Source organism: Ailuropoda melanoleuca, chromosome 6 (assembly GCF_002007445.2).
Source record: "Ailuropoda melanoleuca isolate Jingjing chromosome 6, ASM200744v2, whole genome shotgun sequence".
Lineage (NCBI taxonomy): Eukaryota > Metazoa > Chordata > Mammalia > Carnivora > Ursidae > Ailuropoda > Ailuropoda melanoleuca.
This window is the reverse complement of record NC_048223.1, coordinates 65831556-65854408: the sequence shown is the minus strand read 5'-3', so window position 1 is coordinate 65854408 and position 22853 is coordinate 65831556. Positions and strand designations below refer to the sequence as shown.

Sequence of the window (22853 nt, the reverse complement as noted above, 5' to 3'; positions counted from 1 at the left end):
ACGCCGGGATCACGCCCTGAGCCGGAGGCAGACGCCCAACCGCTGTGCCACCCAACTTCTTCTTTTTTATCTTTCCTTCTTCCTCTCTCCTCCTCTGATTTTTTTCCCTACCCTTTATCATTCAACAGTGTATTGAGCCAGGATGTAGAGTGTCTGACATTGTGCTGGTTACTGGGGACACAGAAATACAGAGATTAATACATCATCATCTTCACTCTTGACCTGCTCTGTCTCACTGCAGACACAGTTATGCAAACAACGACTATACAGTGAGAAATCTGATGTGCATGCAAGGTATGTAGCCCAGAGGAGGGAAAAACACCAGGGAGGCAAGGAGAGGTATCGGGTTTCGACCTTGGAAATCAATCCTATGAAATACAGTCCAAGTTCATAAATATATCCTGAACTTATTCAGCAAACTTCTGTGGAGCCTGACATTGTGTTAGATACTGGAGATTTGGACATGAAAAAGATACAGCTGGATGCTTCAAGAAGCTTTTGATTAAAAGGGGAGACAGACAAGGAAAGCAATGGTTATATAGATCTATATACCTTATCTGAAACCCTTGAAGGCAGATGTGTTTCACAATTTGAATTTTTAGAAAGTTCATATGGTGCACATACTATATATTGCATAACACCCCTAAAAGAGTCTGGGGTAGTACCCCACAATTAAAACACGTGACTATTCACGCTAAATGGAATGAAGACTATTAATAGCTTCACATCAATTTGGTGTAGGCTGTTGGTTTTTGTCATGTTGAAGATTTCTGAGTTCAGGAAAGTGTGCACCTATTCTTCAAAATAACTGCAGTTGGGCTGCAGGGTGTTTTGGAAGAACAAAGAAAGGGCGAGGAACCACATTTTTAAGTATTTTATTTTATTTTATTTAAGTAATCTCTATGCCAATGTGGGGCTCAAACACACGACTCCGAGATCAAGGGTCGCAAGCTCTACTAACTGAGCCAGCCAGGCCACCCTGAACCACATTTTAATTGAAAAGCTGTCAGGGAAGGCTTCCTTAAAGTTGTATTTTCTGAATGGAGTCTTGCTGGATGATTAGGAGTTAACCCCACAGAGACAATGGAGGAGGCAGCAGAGGGTGGGAGTATGGGTTTTCTAGGCAGTAGGGACAGCCTGTAGAAAGACGATGGGCTTGGTGTTTGGGGAGGGGGGAACTGCAAATAGTTCTGACTGGCTGTGTGTATGGGTGTGCCTGAGACAGGGGTGGAGAAGGGCTCGGAGATGGAGAAGCTGGTGGAGAGCAGCCGAGATCAGGTAGAGGCAGCGGTCAGGGGCCCTTGTTACATCTAACCTCTACCCTGAAGCACAAAGAAAGCCCTTACAAGATTTTAACAGTGTGTAGTCATGTGAACAGATTTGAAATTTAGAAAAATCATAATATCAGATGACAGAGCTGATGTACCACACAAAATTCAGGCGACTGTAGTTGTCTAGTGAGAGATGATGAGAAAATGCAAGTTGGCATGGTTTGGCACATAGTAATTGCTCAAGCACTTGTAGTAAGTGGAAGGGCAAAGGCAAGGATGTAGTGGGGGCGGACAAGAGGAGATGATTTAGAGCGATTTTAGGGAATTAGGACTCAGTATCTGATTGGACTGGGAGGGAGAAGGTGCAGAGCCCCCTCCCCTCCAGGACCTCCCAACCTCCTCTCCTTGTTTCCAGGTCTGTGTTGCTTGGCATTACCTTTTGGATGTGACGAAGCATGAGTTTGGGGCTCAGGTAAATGATCTTAGTTGGATTTATGAGTTGTTATGTGATAGCTGAAGCCTTAATGTGGCTGAGATCACAGACAGTGCCTGGTATGAGAAGTAAGGAAGACTGAAGTCCTAGAAAATACTTAAGGGGAAGGAAAGGAAACTGTGGACCATGTTAAGTGTCCTGGAAAGATCAACTGAGATAAGCTCTGGAAAGCTCCGCAAGGGCCATGGACAATAGGATGTCAACTGTGATTTGAAAAGAGCAGTTTCAGTAGCTGAGGAGGGGCAGAGAGTGACTCTGAACAGAGCAGTGTGCAAGGGACCACTGTCCTTTTAACACACTTGGCTGTGAAGGGAGGGACAGAGAGCTGAAGGCCAAAATTAGAGGCAGTCATGGGCGGTATGGAAAATTTTTGTTTTAATTTTAGTCTTTAAAGGTATGAGAGTGCTGCCAGACTCCCAGTCACTTCTTGTAGTCAGGTTTTTCAGGGCTGTTGCAGCCTGCCTCTGGAGGAGAAGTGTGTTTAACCTGAACACAAGTGCTTCTCAGAAGCAGACGGCCTGATAAGCAGACTGGACTGGAATAGCTCTGCAGGAAAGCACGACTTTCTGGCTCATCTCCCAGGTACTGCTTCTTGTGCTAACTTCCTGCCAGGCTTTTGTACCTTCCTCCCTCCTTTGTCTACCTGGTTGGCTGTTTGCCACTTTGTTTAAGATGGCTCTTATGGCTGTGTGGGTGCTGGAGAGCAGGCTTGTAAAATACCCATGCGTGTGCAGGATCAACCCAAGCGATGCTCTTCCCAAGCCACCTCCACCCTGTTCTTGTAGCCTGTACTGTGTGCTTCCCACGTGTGATTGAGCTCAACCAATTCCTGAGCGGCTGAGGGGATAAAGCACCAACTTGGATACAGTAAGGATATAAGAAGACAGAGCATTTGCCTCCGTGGACACTATAATTCAGATATGGGAGTTTTTTGTAAATAATGATAACAGTAGCTCTTAAACTTTTGGAGGACATGTAGATCTCTTTGAAATGTTGAATTTGATATAAAATTTCGGGGGGGGTGGTGTGTACCTTCTAAATTCTGAAGTGGTTTTTATTTATTTTATTATTTTTTAAAAGATTTTATTTTTATTTATTTGACAGAGACAGCCAGCGAGAGAGGGAACACAAGCAGGGGGAGTGGGAGAGGAAGAAGCAGGCTCATAGCGAGGAACCTGATGTGGGGCTTGATCCCATAACACCGGGATCACGCACCACTGTGCCACCCAGGGGCCCCCATGAGCTAAGTGTTAAATCAGAGGCACAGCTAACTCACTACTTTCTGGTTAAGGAGTTATTCCTGCATTTAGTTGTCACTAGTTCACGAAAACATTGTTGTGCATTTCAGTGATTCCTTACCTACCTCTAGAGTTTTGCTTTATCTCAGTCCCATCTGAATTATTACTATATTTATGTAATTTTTAAAAGCTTACATATACTTGCTTAAAAAGAAAACGGTGGCTCTCTACCATAAATAGCCACTTTCACTTGCCATAAATATAAAGTAACAGTGACAATAAACAATGAAACTAAACAATGAAAATTTAACAATGCTATAAATTCTAGTTAGATACCAGTGCTCACCTAGGCCTTTGAGCCTGGGACCCACTCTTTGATAAATAGAGAATTTAGGGTCAGAATACTTTCTTATCGTAGCAATCAGAACTGAAAGGGAACTGAAAAGGGAGTAACTTTCTTGCCAATGTGATTCGCGGTACTTTAATGCCCCGGCCCTGTTAATGAGGGGACTGAACGCATCTCCCCTGATTCCAGGGAGAGGCTCTCCCTTTGCAAGACAGTACGTGAGGGGTAGTAGTTGCCTTGCTTCACACCCAGATCAGAATAGTACGTGCTGGGAGGGAAGCGTCCTGGATCCAACTGTCCCCCAGCCTGGTCCAGGACAGGAGCTCCGCAAGCCTTGCTCTTTAAGCTCCTAGAAACAAGGACACTCAGAGGTCCTGTCCCCTGTTTCCTTGCTAATCAGGCTCAGTGCCTACCTCACATCCCGGACGGCTCTGGAGTTTTATTTTTTAATTGGACAAATAGCTGAGGCAATCTGCAAGCGGCTGGAACCTCGGTGGGGAGGAAGGGAGGCGATGGACGTTGTTTGGAAGCTATCTGCCCGGCAAACACTGCTTCTATATGGGTTGTATGCTGTAGGTTAATAATAATAAAAAGGCAAAAGCAACATTGCTCAATGATTTTATTCACTTGAACTTGAATTGTTCAATTAATCAAATAATCGGAGAATATTATTCTTATTTTGTTCTCATCATGGAGGTGGCTAAGGGAACTCTATTCAGCAGCCCGCGGGAGCCGGGACTTGCCCTCCCTCCCTTCCTAGAGCTACCTCTGCTCCGCTCGTCCCCAGGTAAGGCCCCCCAGCCCCNTCCTGGAAGGAGCGGCAGCAGTAGCTCCATAACATGGCCTCCTCCACCTCCTCGTCTCCCGCCGGCGCCGAGAGCACCCCTTCTGCGCAGGTGAGCGCCGCCCCGCCCCCCTACCTGTGGCTTCCCTCGCGGCGGGGGCGGGCGGGCAGCGCGGGGCTGGGGGCCCCGGGAGCAGTGCGGCGCGGGGGGCTGCCTGGACTCCTGCCTTCCTGGGGGTGTCGGGCGGGACCGGGAAGGCGAGCGGTGGGGGACCCGAGCTCTGCGGGTCCTGGGGGTCCGGCTGCGCGGGACTGGATTTGCGGCCCGGGGCAGAGGCGTGAGCGGGTCATTTGCCCCAGCGCTCGAGCATCCCGAGGAAGGAGGGAGGAGGGCCCAAGGATTTGGGGCTTCTCCTTCGCACCATTTGTCTCTAAGAAAAGTGCGGCCCAGGGCTCGGGTCGCCCTCACCTCTTCGGGCTTCCCATCTTTGGGCTTCTGTGTTCTTGGCTCCCGCCTCCAACTCCGTGGCAAGCTGAACCCTTCCTAAGGGCACGACCGAAGTAGGCTGCAGGTTTGGCAGGGAGGAAATCACCTGGTGCTGAAAGTTACCTTCAGAATTAGGCTTTTTTTTTTTTTTAAAGGTGAGTCGAGATACTTCGTTTAATCCAGTAATAATACAAAATATACGTAAAGATTGGGACATAGAAAAAAGGCAGACCAGTATGGATATAGTGGCAGTACTTGGGGGTAGCTTGGGTGTTTTACCTCTTCCCCTCTTTGAGAGCCTGCCATAGGCTTGCAAGTGAAACACACACGAAGAAAAAACCGGGAGCGTGATGTGCAGAACCACAGCGTCAACATAAGTCCCCTTCCCCTCCACCCCACACCACTGAGCAGATTGCCACCTTTATGCCCAGAGGCGTTCGGCAGCAATTTTGCAGCTGCCACTGGGATAGAGGATAATTGGTTTAAAATACTTGCATTTGTTTGCATGTTCATAGAAGGGGCCTGAAGAAATAGTAGTTGTCCTTGGGGAGGGACCCGGAGGGTGGACAGGTGGACGGGTGGAAGGGAGACTTACTTTCATGTGCCTTTTGGGACTTTCATTTTTATTTTAAAAATTTTATTTTTTGACAGCAAGCACAAGTTGGGGGGAGCAGCAGGCAGAGGGAGAGGGAGAAGCAGGCTCCCCGCTGAGTAACCAGCCTGATGTGGGGCTCCATCCCAGCACTGGGATCAGCCCGAGGCTTAAGGACTGAGCCACCCAGGTCCCCCGCCTCTCCCCTCCCACCCCTTTTTAAACCATGAGCTTGCATGATCTATTTTTGAAAAATAAGAAATACTACCTTTAAAAAACAGGTATGTTCCAGTAGGCTTGAAAGCAATGGTTTACTTAGTTTCAAATTACGTAGAATTGTGCTTGAAACATACAAATGTTCAAGCCCTTATCATGTCTTTAGTTGTCAAAATCCTCAGGGAGTCCAGAAGTCTTCAAAAGAAGACCCTTCAGTCTTGGCAAAGTTAATTGGTGGTTTTTATTGCTACCTTGATTCTGAATTTTAATTTTGCTTGTTTGAGAATAAGTGTGGCTTGTCCAATTTTGGAGGAGACCACTTTCTATTAAAAGCAGGGTTGGGAGTCACCCAAGGGTTATCCCCCGACCTTGTTCCAGGAGGGTAGGCCCCTGCAGGTAGGTTGTAGTAGGAAAAATGGAGGGAGGCAGTCTCGGAGTGCATAGGGATTGCTGCCTTAGCCATTCTGGCATCCTTTTAATCTGCTGACCTGGGCTCAATCGGGAGCATCTTCACCCGAAGATCGGGTTCAATCGGGTCCATCTTCAAGGAAGTAGATTTTCAGTATTGAAAGTGAATGTAAAATTAAAATCACAGCTCTGAAACAAAAACTGGAATAAAACGATCTATTGAGTATCTTCAACCCAGCTACTACTATCTCCAGGGCTGATTTCTCTTGGTTCTCAAATCAGTGGAGGATGAATAAGTGAGCTGTGAGTCTGGGCTGTAGTTAAATAAATGTTTATTTATGATGAACCGTTTATGATGGTTCTCAGTGTTCTTTTTGTTAAAGCATAAATAAATATCTCTTTCGTAACCTGCACAGCTATGTGTTCGGCTCCGTAGCAGAGAATGTGGCTCAATGTCCTTCAGACAATATAAAGACCAGTGGTGTGTTTTGGAATCCAAGGAAACACTGTGGATTCTGAATTTGTTTGCATTTTTGTGGTGGTGGTTACATTAGGACTGTGGTTTTCCTTTATTCAGTATTTCAAAAAATTTTTTCCCCTTTTACAGTGTTAATGGAGCAAGTGAGTCTGCCTAATTCTAGAATCATATTTTGGTAATTGAAAAGAATGTAATTCTGGACTCTCAGTGGTTGTGTAGCTTGATTTCCAATTAGTAACATATTTGTTATAGTTATCCATTTTTTATGTGCAACATGTTTGTATATGTTTGAAGAATATGTTACTGTAATTATAGGAAATTGGCATAATCCCAGTTGGAGATCATGTGAAATTCTAGACTATATAAATGGCATTTTTGTGTTTTTGAATAAACTAAATACTTGAAATTGATGAGATCAACTACCTGAAACTTCTTTACAAGAACATTTATGAGTTAACAAATTTTAATTGAAATGTGTAGCCTTGCCGCAATGTCTCCAAACTTACTGAAGTCGACCCTTCTGAGATCAAGGTTACTAATGATCTAATCAGATCTGAAGTAACCTTTCCCTGTATATATTGACTGGACTGTTGATCACCTACCTAACTCTATTTTTCGGTCTGGCAATGTGAATGCCATTGAGATGTTGGGTTAATGCTGGAACAATGAAAAGTACCTGGAATAGGGCCATTTAATTTCGAGTTTTCATTTTCATCCTATGTCAACAACTTAAATTTGTGAAAACAGCTTAAATTTTTAAATTACCTTCTATCCATAATATAATTTTTTTTTAAAGATTTTATTTGTTTGAGAGACAGTGAGTGAGAGGGGGAGAGAGAGAGAGAGAGAGAGAGAGAAAGAGAATGAGCAGGGGCAGGGAGAGGGAGAAGCAGACTCCCAGCTAAGCAGGGAGCCTGATGCGGGGCTCCATCCCAGGACCCTGGGATCATGACCTGAGCCAAAGGCAGATGCTTAACGGACTGAGCCACCCAGGCACCCCTCCATGATATAATTTTTATGGTAAATTTGATAATTATCTACTTTCTATGAGAACATGTAAAAATCTTTATTTATTAATATAAAATTTTTATTATCATTTTTATCTGTTAGATGTGTTTTTTAAGTACTAGAAGCCCAACTGTGGTTCATTTCAGCTTGAAAGTTCTGTCAAAGTTAAGTGCAGTCTCTGAGCATCTTTGTCCTGACCGGACCCTAAATGGATATGGTAACATCTTCAAAATCTGTAGTCCTGGTTGAAGCACTCTTGGACACTTGTCTCAGTGTGTTTGAAAATGGGCAAACTGTATCTTCCAATGGAATTATATTCAAAAGGACAAAGATTTTTCCATGAACCAATCAGGTTCCTGTTTGACTGGAATGAGATCAGTGGCACCAAAATGGAATCAATTCTTTGATATTTAATGGAAATCACTCCTGAATTTCCTCTCTTGGGAAGGTCCTATATGGATTAATTAGCAAGTATCTTATGTTGGGCTGGAAGAAAGCAGTCACATGAAAGTTACATGCTTTCAGATCTGAGTAGATGATACTATTTTTTTGGAATACACTGTCTTTAGTACTTCATAATGTATATTAGTAAACAGAGATTAAGTGAACTAGTATTTGGACTTGGAGCTTTAAAATATGAGAGAAATCATTTGGTATTTCATCAGATGATGCTTGGTTCCTGCCATTTTCAGCAACTATTAAGGAAAGGGAAATATTGAAAAATTGGCCCTAACGTTCATTTTGTTTTCTGGGTAGGGCATGAATATTCAGACGTGCCCTGGTCGAGGGAAGAGGCAGAATGGAAGTTAATTTAAATGCCATTGTGGAATTAAGGACTGTACGTTGACGAATTGGAAAGGCTGCTTCCCAAAGTGTTTTAAAGATAATACGATGATTCATTAGTAGCTATTTTCTCCCTCTAGCATGGAACTGCATTTCTGCTCTATGCAGCTCCTCTGTGTAATGTTAAGGCTTGATGCCAAGAGTTTGCCATACAAGTGTGGGGCTACTGTTTTCCCCCTTTGTTATGTCATTACACTTTATATGGAACCTGGCAAAAAGCAGCTCTGTGACTGCAGGTTTGCTCTTTAACATTGAACACAGGGCGTGACACACAGTAGGCCTTCAATTAGTGTCTGTTGAATAAATGATCAAATAAATGATGAAAAAGATCTGGCAGTTCAGATTTAGGAGAAGCTTTAACCATTTGAACAATACTTTTGCGCTCCTATCAAGTGAAAGGCACTCCGTGTTGCACAGTCTTGGTCTTTACTCTCAAGAAGTTCATAATCCGAGTTACCTAGAGTTTACATAGTACAAGAATCACACAGAGCCAGTAGCAGAAATTTTTCCATGCTTAGATTTTCATTTAATCACGTACCTCAGTTTAGGTTAGTGTATAATTAAGAAGGGAAAATGTGGACGAAAGCACCTAAGAATTTTAGGAGAGGGCATAAGGAATGGAGAGACTTATTTATACTGATTCATTTCAGCACTGAAAAATGCCACAGAATGGAAACATGTGAAAAGGCACAGAGAACTCTCTGGAAGGGTGCTCTAATTTCTTCTTCTTTTTTTTTTTGTTAAAGATTTTATTTATTTATTTGACAGAGACAGCCAGCGAGAGAAGGAACACAAGCAGGGGGAGTGGGAGAGGAAGAAGCAGGCTCACAGCAGAGGAGCCTGATGTGGGGCTCTGGGATCACGCCCTGAGCCTAAGGCAGCCGCTTAACCGCTGCGCCATTCAGGCGCCCCTCTAATTTATTCTTCTTAATGCCTGCCTAATATTCACAGAGCGGATAGACCATAATTTAAATATTTACTNCCACTTAACCGCTGCGCCATCCAGGCGTCCCTCTAATTTATTCTTCTTAATGCCTGCCTAATATTCACAGAGCGGATAGACCATAATTTAAATATTTACTGTTTTCCCTATTAGTAAACACTTACCTTGCTTCCAGGTTTTTGACCTCTANTGTTTTCCCTATTAATAAACACTTACCTTGCTTCCAGGTTTTTGACCTCTATAGACGATGCTGCAAATAAATCTCCTTAAGCATAAAAAAGTTCATAATCTGGGGCACCTGGGTGGCTCAGTTGGTTAAGTGTCCAACTCTTAATCTCCGCTCAGGTTTTGATCTCAGGATTGTGAGTTCAAGCCCCCAGTCAGGCTCCATGTAGGGGGAGGAGCCTACTTAAAAAAAAGTTCATAATCCAGTATGATAGAGAAGACACATGCATTGTCAATAATAACAGCCATGTTTTCTTGTGCCTCTCGTGGATACTGTCTACTTCAAAAGAAACCGTCGGGTAGGTATTATTACTTCACCCCATTTTATACACAAAGAAACTGAGCTTTCATAGCTTCACAGAAAGGCTATGCAAGTTGTAGTTGGGTAAGGGCTGCAACTGGATTGGAACTCCTGTCTGCTTGACTAGTGAGCAGGCAATGATGACGAAATCAGGAGGCCAAGAATGAAGTCCCCATTCTAGTCCCCATACTCATGCTGTAACCTCAGAATCTTATCACCTCTTGGACTTTGTTTTCTCTCCTGCAAGGAGAGAGTTGGAGTAAACAGTTTCTAAGGTTCATCCCAGCTCAATTAGCCTATGATTAAAAAAAAATGAGATGCTAGCAGAGGTATAGGTAATTAGTAATAAAGTGATATATTTCCTTGTTTCTCAGAAGCATTTCCCCCCTCATATTTTGGCATTCCTGAGGTTAAGACAATTTTCCAAATGTTAGGGAGAGGGCTCTGAATCCCACTCTTACTGCATCTCTTTGTGCTCACCAATCTGGAAGCTTTCTCCTTTTGGGTTTGAATGGAGGCCTCATTACACAGGCATGATTGATTAAGTCATTGGCCTTTGGTGATTGATTCAACTTCCAGTACCTTTCCCCTCCCTGGAGGTCAGGGGGGTGGGGTGGAGCATTCCAACCCTCTAATCCCATAGTTGACTCCACTGGCAGCCAGTCCCCATCCTTTGAGCTTTCTAAAAGTTACCTCATTAACATAACAAGATACCTTCACTTCTCTTATCACTTAGGAAATTCTAAGGGTTTTAGGAGCTTCCTGTCAGAAACAGGGTCAAAGACCAAATATATATATTACTTATAAATTATAGTATCACAGACTGATTTCAAGCTGCCAGTGAGTTGAACATGGAGCTGTGAAGATGTGCAGACTTGGCTCTTCTACAAGCTAGTATTAGCTAATTGTGCACACCACTTATATACAGTGAAATGCACTGAGTTTTTGGGTCAAATCAATGATTTGTTTATCTGTAATGTATTTAGCACTTATCAGATAGCAGGAACACGTGCAGATACGTGGGTAAATAAGAACTAGTTTTTATTCTCTAGGATGTCATAGTTTAGGTGGCTATTTAAATGAATTTCTAAGAAAGGCTTCTTGTACTGAGAATGGTTGCTCAGCTGTCTGTTTTCCCCTGAGAACAAAGTAACTACCAAGTGGATCCTCAGATATCTGAATTAGAAGTCAGAACTGAGGTCTGTAACTGGATTATTAGATGTTAGGATGGTGAAGCAGGATTTTTAAGACTTTGTTTCTTTGAAAGTCAAGTTAAACCTAATAGATTTTTCTTCTCCTTGTATATGTGTTGGTGTGCATGCATGTTTATTAATCACATTTATTGGTATATAATTTATCATTTGAGATTTACAATGTATAATTTGAGATATGAAATTCACCATATTTACGTGTACGGTTAAGTGTCCAAATGTTTTACCTCATGACGACAAAATGTTCATCATCCTCTGTTCACTTGTGTTCTTTCCCAGTTAAATTCCCTCCGATCCTCCCAGCAAATGCTACTCTGATTTCTTTCACCATGGATTCATTTCGTTTTCTTTTGTACCTGATTTCTTTCCCGTAGTAGAATGGTTTTTGATATCCGTGCTGTTGTTCGTATTAGTAGATTATTTCTTTATATTGCCCAGTGGTGTTTCATTGTATAGAGTGTACCACAGATTGTTCATTCATCAGATATTTGAATTGTTTTCAGCTTTTGGCTATTATGGACAAAGCTGCTGTAAATATTTTTGTATATATCTCTTTGTTGGCATATATATCCCCCACCCCTTTTTGTGTATGTGTGAATGAGGTTAAATACCTAGGAGTAGGACTGTAGAGTCGAAAGGTGGTGTAAAATTGACTGAGCAAGAACTCCTGTCTTCACATCCTACAGAATGATTGATATCAGATCAGAATGGGAAGGAAGGGGAAAGTACATGGAGAAATTGTTCCTTTGGTATGTGTTTAATATGAGAATTTTTGGAAAATATGATTTAAACCAGGTGTATATTGAGAAAAAAATTGATGTTAAGTAAAACTTTACAAGCTTGTAAAAGAAAGCATAGTTACAAAGAGAAAACCATAAGTTTAATAACTTTATGAAATGTAATTTACATACATAAAATTCACTCAATATATACAGTTCAATAAATTTTAGTATGTTTACAGAGTCAGAAAATCATTGCCACAGTCTAATTTAGAACATTTCTATTACCCTCCAAGAAGCGCTCACTTAGGGTAAAAACAAAAACAAAGCATGGTTTTAGAGTTAAGACCTGTGTTTTAGTCTGAGTTTTACTGGTTAGCGATTGCATGACCTTGGTAAGCCAAATCTCAGTTTCTACACCTTTGAGGAAGATGAAGACACCTCCTTTACAATGTTTTTTATAAGGATTATAAGTAATGCCCACACAGCACTTGGTCCATAATAAATATTAAACAAATGATAGTGTTTATTATTGAACCGTGTCTGCATTTTTTAATATCTGTGGTACTTTGTTCATATCTTTATGACTGCTTCAGTGGTCTGCTCTGTACTAAGGATATCTTTGAACATATCTTTTAGGAGGAAACGAGGTGGAGGGGAAAGAGGACTTTACAGTAATATGCTGAGGGCTTCTGGCTCTTCCATTTACTTGCTCTTTTGGGCAAATCAACTTAACTGTGTTTGTTTCTTTATATGAGGAACTAGAGCAATAACATCTGCCTTGCAGGATTGTTCTCAGGAGTTCGGGAATATACACGACATATTGATATAGTAGGTTCTCAGTAAATAGGAAGTGTTATTCTGTGATAGCAGAAGCTACCATCTTTGAAGTTTTCATATCTAGGAATAAAATTTTTGTACAGAATTCAAGGCATAGATGGAAAATTTGCTCATGTACGATGTGCCTATTTGCTGTATAAACTTTTGTATTTTATTTTTATTTTATTTATTTTTTAAAAGATTTTATTTATTTATTTGACAGAGAGAACGAGAGGGAGAACACAAGCAGGGGGAGTGGGAGAGGGAGAAGCAGGCTTCCCGCTGAGCAGGGAGCTCAACGCAGGGCTGGATCCCAGGATCATGACCTGAGCCGAAGGCAGACGCTTAAAGACTGAGCCCCCCAGGCACCCCAAATTTTTGTATTTCGGTACTAGTGGAATGCTAGGTACATAGTCCTTAGTAACATATTTAATCAAATGAATGCATAGATGAGTAAATAAAGAAGAAAAAGCATTCTCCACATACTTGGTCTCCCTCAGTGTTTAGGTATCTAAGAGAAAGTTTCATTTTCCAAGCTTCAAGTTTATTCACTTACCACCTCCTATTTGGCAGGATGGGGAGGGAGGTGGGGAGCACCATAATTAGAAATTGTCATAAGAACAAAAATCACAGCCGTAATTGCTGACATTTGTAAATAGCTGTTTATATTTTTAAAAGGACTTTCATGTTATTTCTTTAAATTTGTGTCTCAACAGCTATATCAGGCAGTTGGAGTAAATAGTCTCATTTCAGGGAAAAGAAACGTTCAGAGGTGGACTTATTCCAGAGTGGCAAAGCAAATGAGGGAGGGGGCAATAAATCAGAAGCCTTGCGTGTTGCTAGTGGGAGCGGAGACTGGGGCAGCTCTTCGGGAAAGCATCTGGCATTACCTAAGCAAATTAGCTATTTACTCTCAACAATTTCATTCCTACAGGTGGACACTGGCATGTGTCCCATAGGTCCCCAAGAGAAGGTGTCCCAGGTTTTTCAGTGCTGTGTTCTTGGTGATGGGGAATGGGAGGTAACTGGGCGACCACCTCTGGCAGAGGGAGAGCCGTGGGTGCATAGCATGGGGTTGTCTGCAGCCATTAGAGGCAACAGATCAGATAAACAAAAGCAACATGAATAGATTTTAAGTGCTTGGTGAAAAATGTAAGAGGTATATTGTTTATATGAATTAAAAATTCATAAGCAGAGCACAGTACACATCTTGTAAAGACACTTACATAAAATGCTCATTAAGTGCATTACAATGACTGCCTATGGGACCTAGCTCATGGGGGTAGGCTATGGAGATAAAAAGGAATCAGTCAATAAATAAATAAATAAAGAGAATAATGATAATGTGCCATGAACCGTGAAGTATGGCTCCCTCAACCTGCTGAATGGTGAAATTAAGAAAACAGTATATCGTTATAGTTTGAATACCTTTTTTGTGATCTCTGTTACCACTAGGCTTGACCAGAGAGACCCTGCTGTCATTCCACTGGGTGGGCCGGGTATTCCAAATGAAATAAAATTTGGATTGGTTTCTGAAGTTTCAAGTAAAATTTCTCACAGAGAGCAACTTCTTTTTTTTTTTTTTTTAAATAAGGATTTATAATGGGGTACACTTGGTATAATTTAAAAATTAAGTTCCTTTTAAATTTTGTATTTTGGATAGTAGAGACTGATGTGTCATATGGTACAGTTTTTACGGAATTAGAATGTCATATATTAAATGTTTAATTCTGAAATGATAAGCTATTCTTACCATTCTTCATGGATTCAAAAGATTGTCTACATGTATATTTTTTCCAAAGGGTTGAAATGTAATTTTTTTGACAGACATATCTCCTTCTATTGTAATATTTGTTTTCCAAGTTAAATTTGAGGCATGGTCTATCTCTTTTCTGGTGGGTGGATGGCTTCAAACAATGCAGCTTTATTACGTTGCAGTTCTCGAGGTCAGAAGCCCAAAATGGGTTGGTAGGGACTCCGTTCCTTCTGGAGGCTCCAGGGGAGAGAATCCTTTCCTTTCCTTTTTCCAGCTTCTAGAGCCCACCTGGAGCTCTTGGCTGTGCATGATGTTGACCTCTGCTTTGATCATCATTTTGAATAGGTTGCTTTTTAGTTTACCTTGCCTTTCTATTCACTATTTGTGATACTTCCGAAAGATAGTTATGTAAAATGGTTATAATTATGTTTTGCACAAGTTGTACAATTTTCCTTTTTTTTAAAAAATTTTATTTTTATATTATGTTAGTCACCATACAGTACATCCCCGGATTCCGATGCAAAGTTCGATGCTTCATTAGTTGCGTATAACACCCAGTGCACCAAGCAATACGTGCCCTCCTTACTACCCATCACCAGTCTATCCCATTCCCCCACTCCCCTCCCCTCTGAAGTCTTCAGTTTGCTTCTTATAGTCCATAGTCTCTCATGTTTCATTCCCCCTTCTGATTACCCCCCCTTTCTTTATCCCTTTCTTCCCCTACTGTTCATCCTAGTTCTTATGTTCCATAGATGAGAGAAATCATATGATAATTGTCTTTCTCTGCTTGACTTATTTCACTTAGCATTATCTCCTCCAGTGCCGTCCATGTTGCAGCAAATGTTGAGAATTCGTTCTTTCTGATAGCTGAGTAATATTCCATTGTATATATGGACCACAGCTTCTTAATCCAGTCATCTGTTGAAGGGCATCTCGGCTCCTTCCATGATTTGGCTATTGTGGACAATGCAGCTATGAACATTGGGGTGCATATGGCCCTTCTCTTTACTACGTCTGTATCTTTGGGGTAAACACCCAGTAGTGCAATGGCTGGGTCATAGGGTAGTTCAATTTTTAACTTTTTAAGGGACCTCCACACTGTTTTCCAGAGTGGCTGTACCAACTTGCATTCCCACCAACAATGTAGGAGGGATCCCCTTTCTCCACATCCTCTCCAACAATTGTTGTTTCTTGCCTTGTCTATCTTTGCCATTCTAACTGGTGTAAGGTGGTATCTCAGTGTGGTTTTTTTGAATTTCCCTGATGGCTAATGATTTTGAACATTTTTTCATGTGTCTGTTAGCCATTTGTATGTCTTCACTGGAAAATTTTCTAACAACTGTCCTGTTTAAAAAAGTCATAATGGTTAAAAATTCAACTCAAAATTATCAGCCTTTCAGAGTGTTCATCTGTCATTGCTGTGGGGGTGTTGCTGTTATTCAGTAGGCAGACTCTGCTAAGACAAGAAGGACACCCAGTTATTTTAATGATAGATGTAGAAGCTGGAGAGAAATTGATTACATCCGTGGTGCTCCCAGTGTCCACCTGTTTGTGAGTGGTGTGCAGACAAGAGTTTCAGGTTTACCAGGGAGTTGTAGAGGAAGGCCTAGTTCTTGTGTAAGAGTTTTATCTACAGTACCATGTAATGAAATGTCGAGAACCAAGAATTGATTTTAATGCTGTTTTGTGCTTCTCAACAACATAAAATAGAAAGAAAAGGGAAGCATTGCTAACTAGTAGAAGGGAAACAAGCTCAGTGTCAGGATATGTGAAAATGAGATTCACAGTGTGATTTTGAGCTGTCCTGCAATTCAGTTCCCTCATCTACAAAATGGGGTTAATGATAATGCCTACTTTATCCACCTTAGAGTTGTAAGGATCAAATTGTATGATTAGGTAATCTATTTAATTCAAAATGCTTAGTGCTATATGAACATGTTGGTGTGGTTTTTGTTTTTTGTTTTTTTTGTTTTTTACATATTAGTTTTCTTCAGTGAGCTGCTTTTCATTATGATAGCTTGTCATTGAACAAAACTTAGCATCCTGGCAAATATGATAACTTATAGGAAATAATAGCTCAGTGATGGTTTGGTACTTTAAAGTTGATCTCTTAAGAAATTTGAGATTCTTAGCGTCTCTGAGATTTTGGCAATTTTTAATTAAAGCATTAGGTATGCCAGGAAGCTGCTGTTTTAGGATCCTGGTCCAGCAGAACAGGTATATACACGATAATTAGAATCTTGGAGCTCCATGCTGCATTTTGCGAAGTCTGGTTAGATTGCAGAGCTGTTACTGAGTATGAAATGGCATGGCTTTGATTGCTGTGGTATTTCCTTAAGTCTCCATTGAGTCCCTCAATATATGGTACTTATCGACCTGAAACTTCTAGGTGTTTGAAGAATCAGTGTAATGACTTGCCCTCTAAGTTGGGAAATTGGGGTTTAGCCTATTATTCAAAGTATATGTGCTTGATCAGATCACTTCTACAGAGTCCTCTTAACTGGTAAGATTTCTCTTGGCCTTAAGAGTCCCCGTGTTCTGAAATCCAGACTCTGGTGAGGTTCTCCGTCAAAACTAGTACATGCTGTTTTGCAGAACCTCCCAGCGCACTAATTCTAAGCTGTAGGTTTGCCCAGAAATTGATGAGGACTCTGGAGGGATGAGTAAATACCTAATGTACACGGATTCCTGAAGAAGCCTTTTATCTGTTGCGATCATTGCTTAAGTTAGAAATCTGAGTCATTAATGAGACCTTTCTCCCTTTCTCATGTAATGAGGTACAAATACTCTCAGTTCTGCCCCACACATAACTACCCCTTTTTTTAAAAGTGATTTTTAAAAATAGAGATTATTGATAGAATTGATGATAAAATAAGCTAATCTATTTTTCTTGCTCATGATAGGTAGCAGCTAAGATCTGTGATTTTGGCTAAGGTCATGATCTCAGGGTCTTGAGATCGAGCCCCAAATCTGATTCTCTCTCCAGCTTCTGGGGACAGTATCCATAGACATTCAGAATGGTCCAGCTTTTTGACAAAGTGGCATGGGCTGTCCTACAATACAGCCTCTAACAAAAATAGGTCATCTCAAACCCCTGGTAGCAGTCATTTACTTTTATACCAAGAAGGTTGGGAAAACACCAAAATCTGCATGTGGCGTCTGCCCAGGCCGACTTGGAGGAGGAGTTCGTGGTGGGAGACCTAAAATCCTTATGAGGTTGTCTAAAAACGAGAGAACACGTCAGCAGGACCTATGGTGGTTCCGTGTGTGCTAAGTGTGTGCGTGACAGGATCAAGCGTGCTTTCCTTATTGAGAAGCAGAAAATTGTGAAAATGTTGAAGGCACAAGCACAGAGTCGGAAAGCTAAATTAAAAAAATGAAGCTTTTTTTGAGTAATAAATAAAGCAAAAGGCAAAAAAAAAAAAAGATTCTCTCTCTCCCTCTGCTTCTTTCTCTCCCCCTCTCCAAAAAAGAAAAAAAAAAAAAGAGAGAAAAGCAGCCGGCCAGTAAACCTGTAAAAAGATGTTAAATTCATGTTTTAAGAGATTGAAAGGACTACTTTCTGTTTGATTGCATTTTATCTACTGGATTACTGGATTGGCCAAAAAATGTCCTCTTTAAGGTGTTGAGGATATGGACCCTTCTGAGTGTTGCTGATTTGAGTGTCAATATACAACTTTTTGGGGGGGGATGAGAGGAACTTAGGTACACTATTTATCTGTTAAAATAAAACATATTTACCCTTTGCTCTAGCAACCCAGTTTTGGGAACTTCTGCTATAGAAGTTAAAACCTCAAAAACAAAAAAACTCAAAACAACTACTACAACAAAGTATGTAAGAACATATTTACAGGGATAGTTATTCCAACCTTGTTTGCAAAGCAACAACACTGGAAACAAAATTTAAACCTTAGTGGGACTGGTTGAATGTATTACGGTTTCTCTATTATATGGAATATGATTAAGGCAATTTAACAATAAGTTAGAGCTACACATAGTAAACTGGAAGGATGTGCATTATTTATTGAGAGTGTATCATGATCCAAGTTTGAAAACAAAAGGAAAGAAAAAGGACAGTCCTAATATTTGAGCTTAGGTTATTGATTGATTTGGTTACCTTGGAGACGGGATTTTGAAGGAAGGGGAATTACTGAATTTCCTTTTCACTTGATATGTTAAAATGAGTATATACTTTATAATAAAAAAATCCAATAAAGCAAAAACAAAATCAAGGAAAGAAAAATTTAAGCTAAAGGAAAAGCAGAAACCCTTTTTCTCTTTTCCTTACGTACATTTTTATACTATCATTTATTGTACATTTGATCTTAGTGTTCCTTATTCAGTCACAGAACTCAACTCTCTCAAATGGTTGGTATCTGTGCTTGTGGAAGTTTTCTCAGTGCTAATTAAGATTTGTGGTTCTTTTGCACAGGCCTACGGTTTAGAAATTATATTTGGAACTGAGCTGAAGCTATATAGAATTTTTGTTTGGACGTTGATATCATAATCATGTTTTTAGAGGGTGGAATGAAGAATGCATATTTTCTTCTTTCATGCCCCAAACTGGGGTAGTCCTATCTTCATCATTTTTATTTCTAGGTAAGTAGGGTTCTTGCCTTATTGGGTCCTTTCATTTTTAATTCTTGCTTTGCTTTTGATTAAAGTTTAAGTTCTTTAACTTTTTTTTTAATTACAAAAACAAATGTTCATTTCTGAAAAATCAGAAACACAGTCAAGTAAATACCAAACCAACCCAACTCCTTGCCTCCAAAGCAAAAAATCATGTAAATCTCACTCATTTGACAACTTTCTTTCAAACTGTTCATTGAGAGTATTTTCTGTAGAGTAATAATGAAGGTCAGACTGTGTTGTAAGGAATAATTATGTTACTTAAAAATGGGTTTTTTGGATGATACGTTGGGTGTGGGTATGGAGTAACACCACAGAGAGGCCCATGAAAGTGAAAGATTTCCTTACCTCTCTGGGCCCCTGGGGCACAGCAGAACATGCAGGGGCCTGTATGGCAGGAGGCTTCCGGGGAGCAGGGTGGAGTACACAAGCCAGAGACAGGAGAGGATTTCATGGGTGCTTTTGATTATCACTAATTTATAGTCAAGGGTGAACAAGAAGGGGAACTTGGGCCTGGTTGTCTGGTTCGGGTCTTCATGGTCTGTTTGTGGGGATGTTGATGCATGAGGTAAATAGAAAATTTTAAAACATTTGCCATGCACAGACAACTCTGAATATCCATCCCTAAGGCTGGTTGATTTATCTCTTAATTTTCTTGTCTGGAAAATGGGGATAATAAATAGTACCACAGGGTTGTTGCCAGCACTAAATTGTAAAGGCCAGTGCTTGGTTCACAGTAAGTTCTTTTTATTGCTGTGTTTAAAGGTTTCGTATGTAGTACTGTTTTTATTGAGCAGGTAATGCATGTGTAATGTAGAGATGTCAGTCATGGTGTTCTGAACCTGTTTTTGTTTTTAATAACAAGGGCACCCTGGGGTCAAAGGACCAGGCTGTTCCCTGGTGCAGGTGGCGCTAGGGGGCTGTGGCCACACTAGGCCCTTTTTCATTGCTGTAAAGACTGAGAGATGAATAACCCCCTACTTAGCACCGATGTAGGGCTTATAATATGTTATCCAAAGTGGAACATACACAAGTGATGTCCCCTTTATTTTTATGTCCCCTTTATTTTTTGAGTACAGCCAAATCTTCCTTCAGATGACAGGTTGTACCAGTGTCCGTCCCACCAAAGTGTACATGAGCGCCCACATCCTGAGCTTCCTGCAGCACGGCATTATTTTTTTCTTCACCTTTATGAACACAATTGGTGAAAAGTGGCCCCACATTGTTTTACTTTGTGGTTGTAGATTTTCGATCAATGTACAAGTAAAATATGGAGACTAGCTTTCAGGAAAGATCAGGCTCCTCAGGGGATAGAGTGTGGAGGTACCAGTACCCGACAGCCTTGTAAATCACTGGCTGGGTGAGAAGCTACTGTTGGTCTCTGCTCCTTATTTACGCTAAAATGTTCTGGGAGCTCAGCTACTCAGTTACAGTGCTATACTTTGTGCTTCCGGTGACGGTTGTGTGATCTGTTTTTAAATTGAGATTCGAGGCGCCTGGGTGGCGCAGCGGTTAAGCGTCTGCCTTCGGCTCAGGGCGTGATCCCGGCGTTATGGGATCGAGCCCCACATCAGGCTCCTCCAGTATGAGCCTGCTTCTTCCTCTCTCACTCCCCCTGCTTGTGTTCCCTCTCTCGCTGGCTGTCTCTATCTCTGTCAAATAAATAAATAAATAAATCTTAAAAAAAAATTAAATTGAGATTCAACATGGAAATCTCCATTCTGACAATTTTCCCCCTTTAATTCTGATGCGTGTGAAATTGCTAGGGGATATAGAGGACTATACATGACTTGAGTAAAAGGTTGAGACTTATTTTCCTGGCTAGGGATCCAAAGAATTCCCCTTACTTACCAAGAAAATGTTTGGCATTTTCTTCCTTAGCCATATTTAACCACATAGTTTACTTTGGCAATACAGAGTTTGTTTCTCCAAATGCTTGCTTTATTTATGAGAAGTTATACTTAGATTGCATTGATCACTTTTTTCACACTTTTTTTTTTTGTTTTCACTCAGTTTTCCTTGAGAGATGGCAAGAAGATTAGTAAAAATGTGAATTCAATACTTAGAATGACATTTTCTAGCTTTCTTGGATCTTGGTGTTAAAATACAATTTTTGTTGGGTATGGTATTAATGATTCTTGATAAAGATTGTTATTTTCATGTCCTATTCATGTCTTGTGATGGGTGCACAAAAGAACTTGAATACATGTATTATAAGTAGCAATAGTGTGTGATTCTTCAGAGGAGAACGTGACGTTCCTAACTAACCATCTGAAGTAAATTTCCTAATGTTGGAGCTAGATTTATTTTAATTTGTACATACATTTTCCTAGTTTTTCATGTACTAGGGACAGTTGCTTGTTAAGGGATAGAGACATGCTAATGTGGTCAACATTGTCCTCAAATTTCAAATCTGATCTTCAGATCAGAACCTTAATATCTTTTGGCTGAAAGCCATGACAAAGCTTGAATTAAAAAAAGAAAAAGAAGGAAAAAAATCATGAAAACAAATATCAGAATATTCATGCTAGGGCAGAGTTGCAAATATATAAAAGTACCATGTAAGAAGAAATTTCATAAACTTGTTAATCTTAAAAAGTAAAACAGTCAGGGGTGGCTGGGTGGCTCAGTAGGTTGAGCATCTGTCTCTTGATTTTGGCTCAGGTCACGGTATCAGGGTTGTGAGATCAAGCCCACGTTGGGCTCTGCGCAGGGAGTCTTTTGAGATGTTCTCTCTCTCCCCCTCTGCTTGTGTGTGCTCTCTCTCTCAAATAAATAAATAGAATCTTAAAAATAAAACTGTCAGTTATTTTACAGCAAAAATGAGTTTACTCAAGAATAACGTAGAATTGCAATTTGGGACATGCAAGCTACAGTAAAAGTTTGGGCAAGTCTAACAAACAAAGGGGGGGAATAAAAAAAGCCGGAGTTCAGGGCGATGATGGTTTCTCATTGGCTGAATTGCAGGAGTAGTTGATTTCTTGTAGGAGATGCAGTGTGCATCCCTCCCTCTTGGGGCCTGTAATTAGTGATTCTTTTTTGTTGACTATTCTTCTATTGGGGTCTGTAATTGACAGTTCTTCCTGTAATTGACATTGAGTGGTACTGCTCTTTCTGCTAGCCTGCCCGACTCCACTTTAGTGAGATTTCTCTTTATTAGTTTTCACGTTTTCAATATACCTCTTTAGTTACAGTATCTAAAATAACTTTTATGCTGGCTTTAGAGGGAAATCCAAACAAAAACTCCTCAGAACTTACCTTCTTGCCGTTATCCATAGAGACAGTCTCTCCCTATTTCTGTGCTTTTGTTCAAATCCTTCTCTCTTTGTGTATTCTCCCACCCTTATCTACCCTGGAAAGGTCTCTTGTAATTTATGCCCATCCTTTGACTATCACCTCTTTTGTAAAGGCTTTTTGAACTGTATCTGTGTCTCTCCCACCACCAGATGTGTGTGTATATGTGTTTTCAGGGCTTGAGTGCCTTTATGCATTATACCTTTAATTTATCTGATACTGACACACTTCTTCATGCCAGGTACTCTGCTGAGACTGGATTTACAATGGCAAATAAAACACTGTCTTTGCTCTCAAGTACCAATATATATTTTAAATTAATAGACTTTATTTTCTAGAGCAGTTTTAGGTTTACAGAAAAATAGTAGAGTAGAAAGTACAGAGATCTTGCATATACCATTCTGTCCTCCAGCCCCACACACAGTTTCTTCTAGTCTGTTAGCATGGTACGTTTGTTAAAATTGATGAGCAGTATTGATACATTATTAACTAAAATCCATAGATCACACTAGTGTTCAGTTTTTGTGTTGTGATGAATGTATAATGTCTGTAGCCTCCATTGCAGGATCATACTAAATAGCCCTGTGTTCCACTTACTGGTCCCTTTTCCCTCCCCCAGTGCCCTAGCAACCACTGATCGTTCTGTAGTTTTGCCTTCTCCCCAATTTCATATAGTCGGAATTATGCAGTATGTAGCCTTTCAGACTGGCTTTTTTTACTTAGTAATATGCATTTAAGTTTCCTTTATGGTGTTTTGTTTTGTTTTGTTTCGTGTGTGTGTGTGTGTGTGTG

General features: G+C 40.6%; 1 protein-coding gene across 1 annotated transcript in view; it reads left to right on the top strand.

Annotated features, from left to right (window-relative positions):
- The first annotated feature begins 4162 nt into the window (after positions 1-4162).
- Positions 4163-22853, top strand: part of ANK3 (ankyrin 3) — a 657955-nt gene continuing 639264 nt past the window's right edge. The window contains exon 1 of the mRNA XM_034662548.1: positions 4163-4244. Coding sequence (XP_034518439.1) covers positions 4188-4244 — 57 coding nt within the window. The 5' untranslated portion in view covers positions 4163-4187. The remainder of the gene's footprint in view (positions 4245-22853) is intronic.